The 15934-nt window shown below is 38.7% G+C and overlaps 1 protein-coding gene across 6 annotated transcripts in view; it reads left to right on the plus strand.

Annotated features, from left to right (window-relative positions):
- Positions 1 to 15934, plus strand: part of GAB1 (GRB2 associated binding protein 1) — a 123410-nt gene that overhangs the window by 93262 nt on the left and 14214 nt on the right. For 4 of the 6 annotated variants that reach the window (XM_026499407.4, XM_026499408.4, XM_057310096.1 and 1 more), the window contains 4 exons: positions 490 to 575; positions 767 to 1070; positions 9814 to 9903; positions 11611 to 11704. In XM_026499407.4, coding sequence (XP_026355192.2) covers positions 490 to 575; positions 767 to 1070; positions 9814 to 9903; positions 11611 to 11704 — 574 coding nt within the window. The remainder of the gene's footprint in view (positions 1 to 489; positions 576 to 766; positions 1071 to 9813; positions 9904 to 11610; positions 11705 to 15934) is intronic. The other 2 variants (XM_026499410.4, XM_026499409.4) reach the window with 1 other exon arrangement.

The raw sequence follows: 15934 nt of genomic DNA on the forward strand, positions 1-15934 counted from the left end.
CCTAAAAACTATGGGCTGGTGTTTCTATATTTTGTGGTAGAGTTACCCACCTGTCCTAGAGAAAATAAAGATTTCATGCATCATAACAGGGAGATTTTACTTAGTCATTCAATACCAATTTCTGATTCTCTTCATGAAGCGGCTCTGTAATCTGATTACAGGTTAGTGAGATATAAGTTAGGCCCAAGGTAGCACAGAAGATGAGAAAAGAGAAGTATTTTTTTCTCTATCTTTAACCCATCTCATCCTGGGCTTAGGCTTTCATTCGCCGTCGAATTCAAATGCTAGTACTGGTTAGCATATTAGTGTTGTCTGTATTTTCTAATGACTTAATGTGCCCATTCGGGATATTGTTCTGTGAGCATCTTTTTAAAAATCTGTGTGTGTGCACGCATACCTGCATGTATGTGTGTAAAGAGAGAGAACAGAGACCATTCTGAGAACTGGTAAAGATGGGGAGAAATGCTGATCGTTTGTTTTCTATTTTAGATGCTAGTTCTCAAGACTGCTATGATATTCCACGAACATTTCCAAGTGATAGATCTAGTTCACTTGAAGGCTTCCATAACCACTTTGTAAGTATAATTGACCTTGGTGTCATCAAGTGTATTTCACTGTCAGGATCTTCACACTCAGTGCCCTGAGACTAAATAAGGTCATGAAATACGAGTCCCCGCAGATCCATATGAGTAGGTGTGACTTACAATTGTGTTTTCCCGTTTGATAATAGTTTCTGTGTAGTAAAAGAAATGTATGTGTGTTTTAGAAAATCAAAAATATATTGACAGTGGGAAGTGTATCAAGTGAAGAACTGGATGAAAATTATGTCCCAATGAATCCCAATTCTCCTCCGCGACAACATTCCAGCAGTTTTACAGAACCAATTCAGGAAGCAAATTATGTGCCAATGACTCCGGGAACGTTTGATTTTTCTTCATTTGGAATGCAAGTTCCTCCTCCGGCTCATATGGGCTTCCGGTCCAGCCCAAAGACCCCTCCCCGAAGGCCAGTTCCTGTTGCAGACTGTGAACCACCCCCCGTGGATAGGAACCTCAAGCCTGACAGAAAAGGTGAGGAGGGCATGGCATAGTGAAGGGGCTGGGGGACGTGCCAGCTTAGCTCTGCACTTGACTGTCATGAAATCCCAAATGGAATTGGGACTAGAAATTCTGAAGTATTTCTTATTACCTCAGTTATCAACTTGTTTTAAGTGCGGTATTGCTATTTGTAGGTTAATCATTGTTATATGTTGATGCCCAGGTGAGATTTCTGTCTCCTGTCTCTAGAGCAGAGGTTACAAACTAAAAAACTTACAAGGTTTGGCAAGGAACAGGAGAAAATTAGGAGAAACTGGAATGCACTTGCCCATTCTAAATGGAGTACCTAACTGCTCCTTGGCTGTAACACTTTTTTGACTTCTGAAAATAATATGGGCAAGTCATCTGATGTATCAAGAGAAGCTGGAAATTTCATTTCTATGTGTATTATCTTTTGATTTTTGAGTTCGATCAGGTTGTTTAATTTAAAAAACAAAAACCAAAAAAACACTGCAGACCAAACCAAACACTTCTACAGGCTAGATGTGGTCTTTGGCTGCTGTTTTGTAACCTCTTCTCCAGAGTATAGAATATCAAATCAGACTAGAGGTTATTAGTGCATTTGACGTAATTCTTTAAGAACAATGAGGCTGCTTGTACAATCTTTCCAGTCTGTCTGTATAACAGCTTCTTTAAAAATGGTTCTGCCTTTGCTGGGATATAAATCCTTCTGGTCTGTTCTTTCATACTGGCCTTCATAAGTAACATTAAATTCTAGGGTAGCATGGTTTTTTAAGAATTCAGTATAAAAGAAACTCCAAACTGGTAATACATACCCAGGTTTTTAAATTTGGGGTTTGAGTGGTTAAAACCCAGACAACTAGCTGTGTTGCAGCATGCTGTCAGTGTGATTTAATCTTGACAACCAAATAAGTTAGTATATTGGCTGTGTGATGAGCTGGCACCATTTCTGGGGAATTCAGCACATTTGAAGTCTCCTGTGCTGTACATAGCTTTTTAAGGGCATGTAATGACTGTGTAAATGTCTCATTAACCTGAGTTTTTAGATCATTAATGTATTTCTAATTAAGTTCCAATTGTGGGGAGCAGAGTCTGAGACTCACTCCGAGTATCTGAAGAAAGTGAGTTTTGTTTTGTTTTGCCTTTAAGTAAGTAAGTAAGGGTGGTCCTGTGCTGAAATGAGAAAGTTACTGGGAACAGAAGCACCCCCAGGGGACCGTCATTTTGCCCTGCTGCCTGCATTTCTGCCCTATGGGAAGTCTTTGCATCTGCATTGTTCTGTCTCACATTCTTTCCTTCCTTTCTGTTTCCTGTCCCGCATCCTCTGCCTGGTTTCTGCCTTCCAGGAGCTGTGGCCGACAACGCCCCTTTGTGGCCTCACTTCTGCCTCCTGGCTCCTTTATACATGCGTGCAACTTCCCCAGCTGCTGCCTCCCTCATTGTTCACTCACTGTAGAGTGCTCACGGAGAGTTTGATTGCTCTGATTTGTCTTTTTACACCAGGCCGTAGGATTGTAGGCCAGCCCATAGATTGGCTGCCGCTGGTCAGCTGCCCACCTTTGGTCTAACAGCTGGAAAGATAGTCATTCATAACCCCCACAGCCACCCAGAGGGCCCCAGCAGCAGGGCTATAATCAGGGATGGTTATCTTAGAAAGGGTGTAAGCATCACAGGCTTTTTATTTGACAACTTTTCCTTTTGCTTCTCTTTGTTCTCATTGGTCTTTAAATCTATTTAGGCATTATTAGTCATTTTCTTTGCATACAAAATGCAAAAGTATGTTTGGAGATGCATAGATTTATAATTGAGTTCACAGGTTGCTGAAGGATTAAGGCCCAAGTGTCATGAACTCTTCGCAATATTGAAATATTCATTTGTAATGCTAAACTGGTTCTTTACTTATTACTTAGTGCACGTGGGCAGCAAATCTCTACTTTTTTTTTTAAGATTTATTTATTTATTTTAGAGAGTGAACGAGCATGTGAGCACATGTGGGGGGAGGGGCAGAGGGGGAGACTCTTCAAGCAGATTCCCCACTGAGCACGGAGCCCCACAGGGGGCTCGATCTCATGACCCATTAGATCACGACGCTTAACCAGCTGAGCTACCCAGGTGCCCCAGCACATCTCTACTTTTTAGCCCCAAATGTAAGTTTGATATCTGGAAGTCCTACATGTATGTGGAGGTAGTATTGTTAGGGTAAGTGTACAAAGCACTGAGTCCTAACTTCTGGTTCCAGGTTGTTTATTTGGTATGTACACTCAGATACAAAATGAACTGAGAAAGTACCCAGAATAGTTTTTGGCAAAATCAAGGAGAATAGGTTTAGCAAAACAGAGGAGGTTACTAAAATCATAGTAATGAAAAAAAATTTGCTTTTCTTTTAATATTGTTCTACTTTTTAAATAAATATGATACAAGAGAAACATGAGAGACTAATTTAGCAAACTTTTCAACTCACTTTAGGAAGTTATGACTATTCAAGAAAAACACAATTGAAAACCCAAATTCAGATCTTGGAGCAGTTTGTCTTTAAAAACTTAAAACTGTAGGGGTACCTGGGTGGCTCAGTCAGTTAAGTTTCCGACTCTTGATTTTGGCTCAGGTCATGATCTCAGGATCGTGGGATCAAGCCCCACGTCTGGTTCCACACTCAGTATGGAGTCTGCTTAGGATTCTGTCTCCCTCTCCCTTTGCCCCTCCACCACCGCCATCCCCCTGCCCCTGTCACGTGCTTGCTTACTGTCTCTTGCTAAAATGAATAAATATATCTTTAAAATAAATAAATAAAAATAAAAACATAAGCTGTAAAACAAATGTCTTATTTGGTCATGAAATTCTTTACATGCATAGCATCAGATAAGTCTGTTTTACTTTCAAATTTTGTGACATCAGATACATGACTCAATCTTTTCCAGTATCTCTTATTAACTATACCTCATAATTAGCAAACCTGATTCTATCAAATATGACTTGGTTAGTTTCAGAGCCCAAATAACTAGTTCAACACCCAAGGTAACCAGTTTTTGTGATTGTCTTCTTTGGAAGAGTCTACAGTAAATGAGTGACATTCTAGTCTTGTTTATACCCCCAATTATAGATGTCAGCTGCTGTACTTAGTAGTACAGATAAGTTTTTCAAATACTTCTCAGTAATGGAAGCTTCAGAAATGCATAGATGTTCTAAACACTTATGTTAAAGGTCTTTTCATGGACCCTTTTGCCCATCACCCCACTTGGTGGTAGCTATATTTTCACTCCTACTATTTCTGTCACGATAGTATTTGTTACGAACCAAGTTTTGTGTATATTAATAGAGGAGAAAAGCATAATTTACATATAGTGTATTAAATATAGGAAAGCAGATGAGTCCTTGTAAATGCAGGACAAACTGTTTTGATTGCTTCAACTGAAAGTTACATTTTAATTGAAAAGCAAGTTTATAAAGTTTTGGAAACTTCTGTGAGATATCTATCGTGGTTTCTCTTAAAGTAAATCATTACCTGAATCTACTGTATTTAATGACTGCACTAATCTAGGCCCCCTGCCCCCATCCAGGCTCCTAACATGGCGTGGCAGCCATTTGAGCCGTAGATGCTGTCTTTCTACTTTGTTTGGCTTTGTCCAACCACGGCTTTCTGCAGTAGTTCTGAACATTGGTTATTGTATTGATTTTGAAAAAGCAGTGCAAGTTTACTTCTGGTGTTTTGTACATTAGTCGGATTAAAGTATCTTCAGGTACACCTCTTCACTTCAGTATAGGAAGCATCCAGAAGACCAGTCCGGACGAGCTTTCCTGGATGGGTCTTTTTGACACAGTTGACATATTTGCTCTAGACGTTTTTTCAAGAGATCTTGTGAAGTTTTCGAATGTGATTAAAAGTTAACATGCTTTTTATTTCTATTTTTCTTAATTAACATGCATTTGAAAAACCACTTTTATACTATAGTAAATGTTTGGGAGATGGATGAATGGCAGTAGTAAATATAACTAGATTTTAATAAACAAGTATTAAGTTTGAATCTCAAGTCAGATTTTTGGTTTAAAGGAAATGCAAATGGGGTACATTTATGGGGTGCCTGGCTGGCTTAGTCAGAAGAGCATGTGACTCTTGGGGCGCCTGAGTGGCTCAGTCGTTAAGTGTCTGCCTTTGGCTCAGGGCGTGATCCCGGAGTCCTGGGATCGAGCCCCGCATCGGGCTCCTCTGCTGGGAGCCTGCTTCTCCCTCTTCCACTCCCCCTGCTTGTGTTCCCTCTCTCGCTGGCTGTCTCTCTCTCTGTCAAATAAATAAATAAAATCCTAAAAAAAAAAAAAAAAGAGGAGGTGAAACCTATCTTATTAAAAAAAAAAAGAAGAGCATGTGACTCTTGATCTTGGTCAGGGTCTTGAGTTCAAGCCCCAGGTTGGGTGTAGAGATTACTTAAATAAAAGCTTAAAAAAAAAAGAATGGATTGCATTTTTGTAGCATAGCCTTTACGTGCAGATTGTTTCTCCTAAATATTCTTTACCTTTCAATATACAAGTATCATTATTATATTCTTCATACAGTCAGACCATTAAAACAAGTGTAAAAGTTTTTCAGTATACCACCTGGATTAATTTTGGGAATTATCAGAGGATAATAATGTTGCGAATTATCTTCTTGTTTCTTGCTTTTTGAGATGCCTAATGGAGATAGTATAATCTGTAAAACTGCAGAAGAGTAAATAATTTAAGCTAAGTTAAACCTGTAGTAAAACAGAAAGTAAGTCGTCCATTTTGTGTTGAATTTATGTAAGCAGTACCTATGAAAATAATACTTGATAGTGTATGGACTTTGCAGAAGAGATTGCCTCTGCTTATTTGAAACATGACCTCATGTGACTGCCTTGACCATATTTGGGATGATCAACTTTTGAAACAACGCTCTGTTGCTCTTTTCTTCCCACTTGAAGGACAAACAAGAAAGTATGATATTGATGAGATTAAACACGACTAGCTTTAAGGGAACTGCAATTCATCAACATAGATTTCAGGGCCTACCAATTATAGGATATACCCTTTGCTAGGCCTTGGGTTCCCAAACACGGGAAGAAAAGGTGGCTTCACTGAAGAAGCTCCCTGTCTAGTGGAGGAGGTAGAAAAGTAAACACATTATCATAATTGGCGTGGAAGGGGCTGTTGTTGAGGTAAGCTCTTGGCACTGTTATCAACGCTCCCCTGAGGAAAGTCTGAGAGGGTGAATGGCAATTAAATAATGGGGGGGGGGGGGGACGGCAGAGGATCTTTTAGAATAAACAGCATACCCAGATCCTTTAAAAGAGGGCAGATGGGACTGGCTGAGTTGTGAGTGGGAGGGAGGAGGGGAGCAAAGTATGAATGGGGGAAGAAATGCCAAAGGCCTCGCAGGTGCCTGATCCTGAGGGTGTTATAATCCATGCTAATGAGTTTGGGCTTTATTCTGAGTACACCATTAAAGGGTTTTATGCAGGCAAGTAACATAATCAGGTTGGCCCCTAGAAAGCTCGTTGTGAAATTTAAGGATATGATAGAAAACAAACCTCAGAGAGTGCTTTGCTCAGTTTTCCAAATTCTTAAAGCCTTGGTTTAGAAATGATCAAATGAGGAAAGGCATAATGGAGCCCCCTTCCTGGCTTGTATTGGGTCCTTCAACTTGGGGGCTGACCATGGTTTTTAAGGTCTTGAAGGCATTTGCTGTGTAGAGGGAGGTTATTTGGCCATATACAGTGCGAGCCCATCGCTTTCAGAACAACAAACCGGGTCAGCGAGGTCCCCAATAAAAACAGGAAGATGTTAAGAAAGGACTTCAGACTTGCAGATTTTTTATTTTCTTAGGTAAATGAAAACAGACTATTATACTGTCATAAATATAAATTAAAATTTATAAAGTAGAGATTAGAGAGCAAGTAGAATTTAGAGTGACTTGTAAGAGATCTGCAACGGCAGCTGGTAATGGAGGAAACAAAGCAGGCGTGTGGCGAGTCAGAGGAGAAATTGCATTTTGGAACATGCAGTGTGAGGGCCTGCAGAACAGCCAAATGGGGTGGTCATGTAAATGTGTAGGTTAGGATCTCCAGAGGAAGATCTGAACCGGAGATGAAGATCTGTCAACTTGTACCCCAAATTAGGGAGCACGTCACATGATCCAGAGATTGACGTCCATAAGGGTTAAAGCACAGTAGGAATTTCGCCAGTCGTCAGTGCTCTCTGCTAAATGAAATAATGTTGTTTTCTTTGTTCAGATGTAGTCTGGCTAAAGCCAAGTTGTAATCTGCCTTGGATTTAAAAGTTGAGGCTTGAATGAGTTCCTCTGTTTACTCTCAGAATTTGAGAATCAGTGTATCTCCAAAGTTGGTTTATTTTTGCCTTTACTTTATTATCCTTGTTTCTTACTCTTTATTTTCACCCTTTTTTTTCAACAATCAGGAAAACATTTAAATATTTGCCAGTAGACAGTAGAGAAGACAGGGTCAAGACAGGCGTACTAACACCTTGGGGCCTTTTTTCACCTTTCTCTCCTCATAAGTAGTACTGAACCGTCATTCGGGTATGACTTTCATCTCTGTCTGGAACATCAATGTCAAATTGAGTTTGGAGGGATATAAAGAAATAAAACTAACAAGATGTCTAAGTGATTCGGTACGATTCAGTGCCACACTTCCACATTGCGCTTTTGGTCCCAAAATCAACCTTGAGCTTTGCATGGAGTGGAAAATACATATAAATTTTATAAAAACACTTTAAAAACCTCACCTGATTCGGTATTTTTGTATTAGGAAAACCAACGAGTACCCTTGAGAGTGCTTAACAGGTGGAGTTGGTTTGAAGAAGAGATGATCCATTCAGGGTCGGGCAGTAGAGGATGACGGCAGGGAGCTGTTGGACAAGGGAAGGATGGAATTAGATCACAGGCAGGTGGGGTTAGGAGTCACAGGGCCTTGAGTATTTAACCACAAACATAGGTGAAGATACCAAGGGTGTAAAGTTGAGAAATGCGGAGGGTGACTGCTAGGGGAGGGGCCCAGTGACAAATCGGGAGGAAGCCCAGAGCTAAGGAAAGTGGGTCTTTCAGAAAAGGAGGAGGGCAGAAGACACATTGAGGGAACGCCAGCAAACCAGAAGTCTCCCTGAAAAGCAATTATTAAACTTCACGTCACTCACGGACCAACTACCTGCGGCATTCAAGTAGATGTAAGATCTCGAACTGAATTGAGCAGTTCAAAACTGACCTCTAAACACTGGTTTCCTAGGATTTTTGATTGCCCAAAGAGATAGAGAGGTAAAACAGTGTGGACAGCACAGGAGCATACACCAGCAGGTGCGAGGCAAGGGGAAGCCTTCATTTGACCTCTAAAATCATTGTTGTGACCCAAGCAAGTCACTTAGCCTCTTTCGTTCTTCAGGGGTGTCTTATCCATAAAATGAGGAAGCTGGATTTGTGCCTTTTAGCTGTAAAATAAGTGTATTTTTCTGTAGTAACCCTTACCCTTTGCCTCTTACTTTTTTTGAAGGGAAGTACATTGTTTTGGGGAGTTGATAAAAAGCTGACCTCCTCCGTTGTTTTTAGGAAAGTGCCCTGCCAGCGTGGGCCCTGGATAGGGATTCAGCATTAGGGGTAGGAGTACAGCCCCAAATCTCGTCACTCACATTTTAAACTAGACCTGCCTCATTTCTGAATAAACTCAATGTATTAATTGCCTAACTTAGAAAATTGGTTCATTAGAGAATTCTCACGTTTTATAACCTAGAGATTCATATTTTAAGAAACTATTAACCTTCAGTAGATAAGGTACTAGATATTGGCATTTAATCAGCAAATTCTAATTTTGCCGTCTAATAGATGTCGACTCCGTTTTGTAAATGCCAAAAAAGATGAAAATTTGGTGCCATTGAGTAAAAGAGCAGTTTAAATTACTGATTTAAATGGTACTGCTACTCTGGCCTCCAGGCTTCCTCTGGGAAAAAGTGAGCCCACTGTTGGATGTTAACCCTGTACTTTTCATGAGGCTTTTCAGCAGCACTTGTATGTGGCAGAGAGTAAATGAAAAAAAAAAATGAGGGCAACTGGATTTATGTCTTCAAATACTTACATCGAAGCTAGACAGTGAGCAGTTCCAGAATCAAGACATCTAATCCTTGCAAAATGATGTCACCGGGCAGCTACCAGTATCCAGGGGAAACAAACAGTGGTCTTGGTTTTGATCTTGGATTAGCAAACATCATAGCATCAACCTGCTTCTCTAGAAGGGCTTTTGGTCAGGAGGTCAAGAAGTAGTCAGATTAAGGTTTTTTAAATACCTCCATTAAATTAAGAAAGTCATATTATAGGGAAGTAGGCCTTGGTACTTTCTTATCAGACTTCAAAGAAAAGAGATGGACTTTGAGGTCTGACTGAGGTATTTTATAATTTTTTATTTGATCCAGTTTTCTAAGGCATGTTAGAAGATCACTAACATGGCACATGTCTTTCCTCCCTTCCCCCAAATAAAGATAACCACTAACCAGTCTGGTTATCCCACTAAAACCTTACCATCTCTTAACACTTGGCTTGTCACACTGTTGCATGAAGCTTCTTCCTTTCCCTTGTACTGAGCATGAATGATATGTAGCAATATTGAAATAGTCTCCACAAACAAACTTATGTTTATGCTTTTGAGATGTAACATTTCTGCTCAGGGCTCTGTTGCTTTTTTACAGAATCCATTTTTCCAATTAAAAAATAACATATTAAGAGAGTCTTCTTTTTACCAATTAGGTCAAAGTCCTAAAATTTTAAGACCCAAACCCCATGGTTTAGAGCGAACTGATTCACAAACCATAGGTGACTTTGCTACAAGAAGAAAGGGTATGTACTTTAGTACCGCATGCTGGATGGGGTATTGGGAATTTATTTATTTTGTGATGGTTTTTTTCTTAAAAAGTAAAGGAGAAGAGCCTAAGTACCACTGCTGTTGTAAATAAAGCTTCCTAGCACGTTATTTCTAAAGTGAATGCTTCCCGGAATGTGTGTCTTCCCATTGTATCTTTCCATAGACACAAGTCTACTTGTTATGCCATTAACAGCAGCATGTTAAATTTGGTAATACGTGATGTTTAGTCTTGTCCTTTTGCATTATTCTCTTAACCTTTTGGACATTGATACAATGTTTCCTTTAAGCTTATGAGCTACTTGTGAGTTCCAAACGCCTCCTTTACTTCCATATAATGTGGTATGTGTTCTGTTCTGAGACAAAATACAGAATCACTTCCCATGGATTAATTATTTTATGCCATTACTTAGAATTTGACAGCTAAACTGCCTTTAGCCTTTGGGTTTCAAAAAAGTGAAACATAAGGGTTAAAGAAATACGTTCACTAAGCACAATATTCTGTGTCTATTTTGAGTGTATAGGTGAGCAAGATTTAAGCTCAGACTTAATCTAGTCTTCAGAATATCACTTTGAGTATTTTGTTTTGAATAGACAAAAATACTTATAAGCCCCAGTGAATCTACATAGTCCTTTAAAATGACCACCTATTTTATAGTTTGATGGTAATTATAGTTCATTAAAAGTATGAGTTGAGTAAAAAAGTATGTCCATATATGGACAAAGACTAGAAGAAGGAAACCTAGAAAAATGAAAATTTTTTCTTTGGAGTGGCAGGATGAAATGTAACTTAAATATTTACCTAATATGTTTAAATAGTCTCCTAAATTATAATTAATATTAACATTTAGTTTCAGTTCTTTTGTTCATTTTGTTAATGTCTGAAAAATGTTTCATTCTTGATTTTAAGGGCTGAGAAAGCTCTGTGGTATTTACTAGCATGGTAATTGTCTATTGTAATAATGAGGTAAATAAGCAAAGTCAAATCAAGCCAATAAGAATATTAGTGTTTATTATTATTTAATTTGATAGAGGATATTGTTGGTTAAATAAGCTAAAAATTCAAGGTAATTTTTAATAATGGCCTTCTCTCAGAATTGAGTCTTAAAATATTATTATTGCTTTCTTTTATTTGTTTTCAGACTGGGCTTGAATTAATTTAAAAGATTTGGTCAATTCTTTTTTCAGTTTTTGATTTTAGCAAAGTTTTGTATTTAATACTTGCTATACATCATTTTATATATATGGGTGTGTAACTGATGCTTGAGTGTTGAAGAGTAGAAATGTTTTTACATAGAAGATTAAAGCTCCATATTTGGGGATAAAATTATTTTTTTAAAAAAGGAACTAAGGAAATAGAAGTATACATCAAGTCACTAAAGGAATTGGGTCATGTTACCCTTTCTTCTCGGTTAGTTTATTTTCATAAAATATTAAATTAAGAAGCAACGTGTTTTAATAGAGCTTTAGACTTTGAGTCAACAACCATGAAACATTATTGGATTTAGCTTTTGTCACTAAATCACGTAACGTCCATGAAGCTCGTTGCATGTGTGAAGCAGCTGGTGTTAGGTGTACTCTGGCTATAACGTATAAGGAGAGAGAGAGAGAGAGAGAGAGAGGATCTTTTTTTTGTGTTCCAAATTTCTGCATACTGAAGCCTCTTTTTCTTTCTTTCATTTCAGCCAAGCCAGCGCCTTTAGAAATAAAGCCTTTACCAGAATGGGAAGAGCTACAAGCCCCAGTCAGATCTCCCATCACTAGGAGTTTTGCTCGAGAGTAAGTCTTTGTTTAAATTTTGTACCTTGATTGGTTGATTGAGTGGTTCCCGAAGTATGGTCTGGGAAGCCCCCCTTTTTGGGGTTCTGTGAGGTCAAAACTATTTTTATTAAGATGCTAAGATGTCTTTTGCCTTTTCCACTCTTGTTCTCTTAGGAGTATTTGCTGGAGTTTTCCAGAAGCTACATAGTATTTGATCATATCCCCGAGACAGCTAATAAATAGAATATATTTGTGTACTTTTGTGGTGTTTTTTGTTTGTTTTTATGTATAAGTCTCTTTATTTTTTTTAATTCAATTAATTAACATATAATGTACTATTAGTTTCAGAGGTAGAGGGCAGTGATTCATCAGTCTTATATAATACCCAGTGCTCATTACAACACATACCTTCCCCGTTGTCTATCACCCAGGTACCCCATCCCCCACCTCCTTCCCCTCCAGCAGCCCTCGAGTTGTTTCCTATGATTAAGAGTTTAATGGTTTGTCTCCCTCTCTGATTTCATCTTGTTTTATTTTTTCCTCTCTTCCCCTATGATCCTCTGTTTTGTTTCTTAAATTCCACATATAAGTGAGATCATATGATAATTGTCTTTCTCTGATTGACTTATTTAGCTCAGCATAATACCATCTAGTTCCATCCACATCCTTGCAAACAGCAAGATTTCATTTTTTTGATGGCCGAGTAGTATTCCATTGTGTGTGTGTGTGTGTGTGTGTGTGTGTGTGTGTGTACCACATCTTCATTGATCTGTCCATGGGCATCTGGGCTCTTTCCATAGTTTGGCTATTGTGGACATTGCTGCTATAAACATTGGGGTGCAGGTGCCCTTTCGGATCACTACATTTGTATCTTTGGGGTAAATACCCAGTAGTGCAATTGTTGGGTTGTATGGTAGCTCTATTTTTAACTTTTTGAGGAACCTCCATACTGTTTTCCAGAGTGCCTGCCCCTGCTTGCATTCGCACCAACTGTGTAGGAGGATTCCCCTTTCTCTACATCCTCGCCAACATCTTTTATTTCCTGACTTGTTAATTTTAGCCATTCTGACTGGTATGAGGTGGTATCTCATTGTGGTTTTGAGCTGTATTTCCCTGATGCCGAGTGCTGTTGAGCACTTTTTCATGTGTCTGTTGGCCATTTGTATGTCTTCTTTGGAGAAAAGTCTGTTTGTGTCTTATGTCCACTTCTTGATTGGATGATTTGTTCTTTGGGTGTTGAGTTTGATAAGTTCTTTATAGATTTTGGATACTGGTCCTTTATCTGATAAGACATTTGCAAATATCGTCTCCCATTCTGTTAGTTGTTTTTAGGGTTTTTTTTACTGTTTCCTTTGCTGTGCAAAAAATTTTCATCTTGATGAAGTCCCAGTAGTTCATTTTTGCCTTTGTTTCCCTTGCCCCTGGAGATGTGTCTAGGAAGAAGTTGCTGCGGCCAAGGTCGAAGAGTTGCTGCCTGTGTTCTCCTCTAGGATTTTGATGGATTCCTGTCTCACATTTAGGTCTTTCATCCATTTCGAGTCTATTTTTGTGTATAGTGTAAAGAAATGGTCCAGTTTCGTTCTTCTGCATGTGGCTGTCCAGTTTTCCCAACACTGTTTATTGAAGAGACTGTCTTTTTTTCAATGGATATTCTTTCCTGCTTTGTCGAAAAGTAGTTGACCATGGAGTTGAATCCATTTCTGGGTTCTCTGTTCTGTTCCATTGATCTATGTGTCTGTTTTTGCGCCAGTACCACACTGTCTTGATGTGTATAGCTGTGTAATAGAGCTTAAAGTCCGGGAGTGTGACGCCACCAGCTTTGGTTTCCTTTTTCAGCATTCCTTTGAATATTCAGGGTCTTTTCTGGTTGCATACAAATTTTAGGATTATTTGTTCCAGCTCTGTGAAAAAAGTTGATGGTATTTTGATAGGGATTGCAATGAATTCCTCTAGGTAGCATAGACATTTTAACAATATTTGTTCTTCCAATAACTTGGAATGTTTTTCCACTTCTTTGTGTCTTCTCAATTTCTTTCATGAGCGTTCTATAGTTTTCCATGTACAGAACCTTTGCCTCTTTGGTTAGGTTTATTCCTAGGTATCTTTTGGGTTTTGATGCAATTGTAAATGGGATCGACTTCTTAATTTCTCTTTTTTCTGTCTCATTGTTAGTGTATACGAATGCAACTGATTTCTGTGCATTGATTTTATGTCCTGCCACTTTACTGAATTCCGGTATGGGTTCTGGCAATTTTGGGGTGGAGTCTTTTGGGTTTTCCACATAGAGTATTATATCATCTGCAGAGAGTGAGAGTTCGAATTCTTTGCCAATTTGGATGCCTTTTATTTCTTTTTGTTGTCTGATTGTTGAGGCTAGGACTTCTAGTACTATGTTGAACAACAGTCATGAGAGTGGACATCCCTGCCATGTTCCTGACCTTGAGGGAAAGCTGTCTTTTTCCCCATTGAGAATATTTGCCGTGGGCTTTTCATATATGGCCTTTAAGATTTTGAGGTATGTTCCCTCTATCCCTACACTGTGAAGAGTTTTAATCAAGAAAGAATGCTGTACTTTGTCATATGCTTTTCTGCATCTATTGAGAGGATCATGTGGTTCTTGTCCTTTTATTAATGTAGTGTATTACATTGATTGATTTGTGGATGTTGAACCACCCTTGCGGCCCAGGAATAAATCCCACTTGGTTGTGATGAATAATCCTTTTAATGTACTATCGGATCCTGTTGGCTAGTGCCTTGGTGAGAATTTTTGTACCCATGTTCATCAGGGGTATTGCTCTGTAATTCTCTTTTTTGGTGGGGTCTTTGTCTGGTTTTGGTTCTATGCTGACGTCATAGAACAAGTTTGGAAGTTTTCCTTCCATTTCTATCTTTTGAAACAGCTTCAGAAGAGTAAGTATTAATTCTTCTTTAAATGTTTGGTAGAATTCCCCTGGGAAGCCACCCAGCCCTGGACTCTTACTTGTTGGGAGATTTTTGATTACTGCTTCAATTTCCTTGCTGGTTATGGGTCTGTTCAGGTTTTCTATTTCTTCCTGGTTCAGTTTTGGTAGCTTATCTGTCTCTAGGAATGCATCCATTTCTTCCGGATTGCCTCATTTGTTGGCTTACGATCATATGGTCTTAAAATTGTATTTCTTCGGTGTTGGTTGTGATCTCTTCTCTTTCATTCATGATTGTATTTATTTGGGTCCTTTCTCTTTTCTTTTTGAAAAGAGATTTTCAAAACCTGGCCAGGGGTTTATCAATCTTACTAATTTTTTCAAAGAACCAGCTCCCTAGTTTTGTTGATCTGTTCTGTTGTTCTTTTGGTTTCTATTTCATTGATTTCTGCTCTAAGCTTTATTAATTATCTTCGCCTGCTGGGTTTAGGCTTTATCTGCTGATCTTTCTCCAGCTCCTTTAGGTGTAGGGTTAGGTTGTGTATTTGAGACCTTTCTTGTTTTGGGAGAAAAGCTTGTATTGCTATATACTTCCCTCAGGACCACCTTTGCTGCATCCCAAAGATTTTGAATAGTTGTGTTTTCATTTTCATTTGTTTCCATGAATTGTTTTAATTCTTCTTTAATTTCCTGGTTGACTCATTCATTGTTTAGTAGGATGCTCTTTAGCCTCCATGTACTTGAGTTCTTTACAACTTTTCTCTTGTGATTGAGACCAACTTTCAAAGCATTGTGGTTGGAAAATATTCAGGGAATGATCCTAGTCTTTAGGTACTGGTTGAGACCTGATTTGTGGCCCAGCATGTGATCTCTTCTGGAGAATGTTCCATGTGCACTAGAAAAGAATGTGTATTCTGTAGCTTTAGGATAGAATGCTCCAAATATATTTGTGAAGTCCGTCTGGTCCAGTGTGTCATTCAAAGCCTTTGTTTCCTTGTTAATCTTCTGCTTAGGTATCTGTCCACTGCAGGGAGTGGGGTGTTAAAGTCCCCTCCTGTTATTGTATAATTATCAATGTTTTTCTTTAATTTTGATATTAATTGGCTGCCTCTATGTTAGGGGCATACGTATTTACAATTGTTAGATATTCTTGTTGAATAGACCTTTTAAATATGATGTAGTGTCCCTCTTCATCCCTTACTACAGTCTTAGGTTTAACATTAATTTATCTGATATAAGGATTGCCACCCCAGCTTTCTTTTGGTGTCCATTAGCATGATAAATGGTTTTCCACCTCCTTCACTTTCAATCTGGAGGTGTCTTTAAATCTAAAATGAGTCACTTGCAG

This window comes from Ursus arctos, unplaced genomic scaffold (genome assembly GCF_023065955.2).
Source record: "Ursus arctos isolate Adak ecotype North America unplaced genomic scaffold, UrsArc2.0 scaffold_11, whole genome shotgun sequence".
In the NCBI taxonomy this organism is placed as follows: Eukaryota; Metazoa; Chordata; class Mammalia; order Carnivora; family Ursidae; genus Ursus; species Ursus arctos.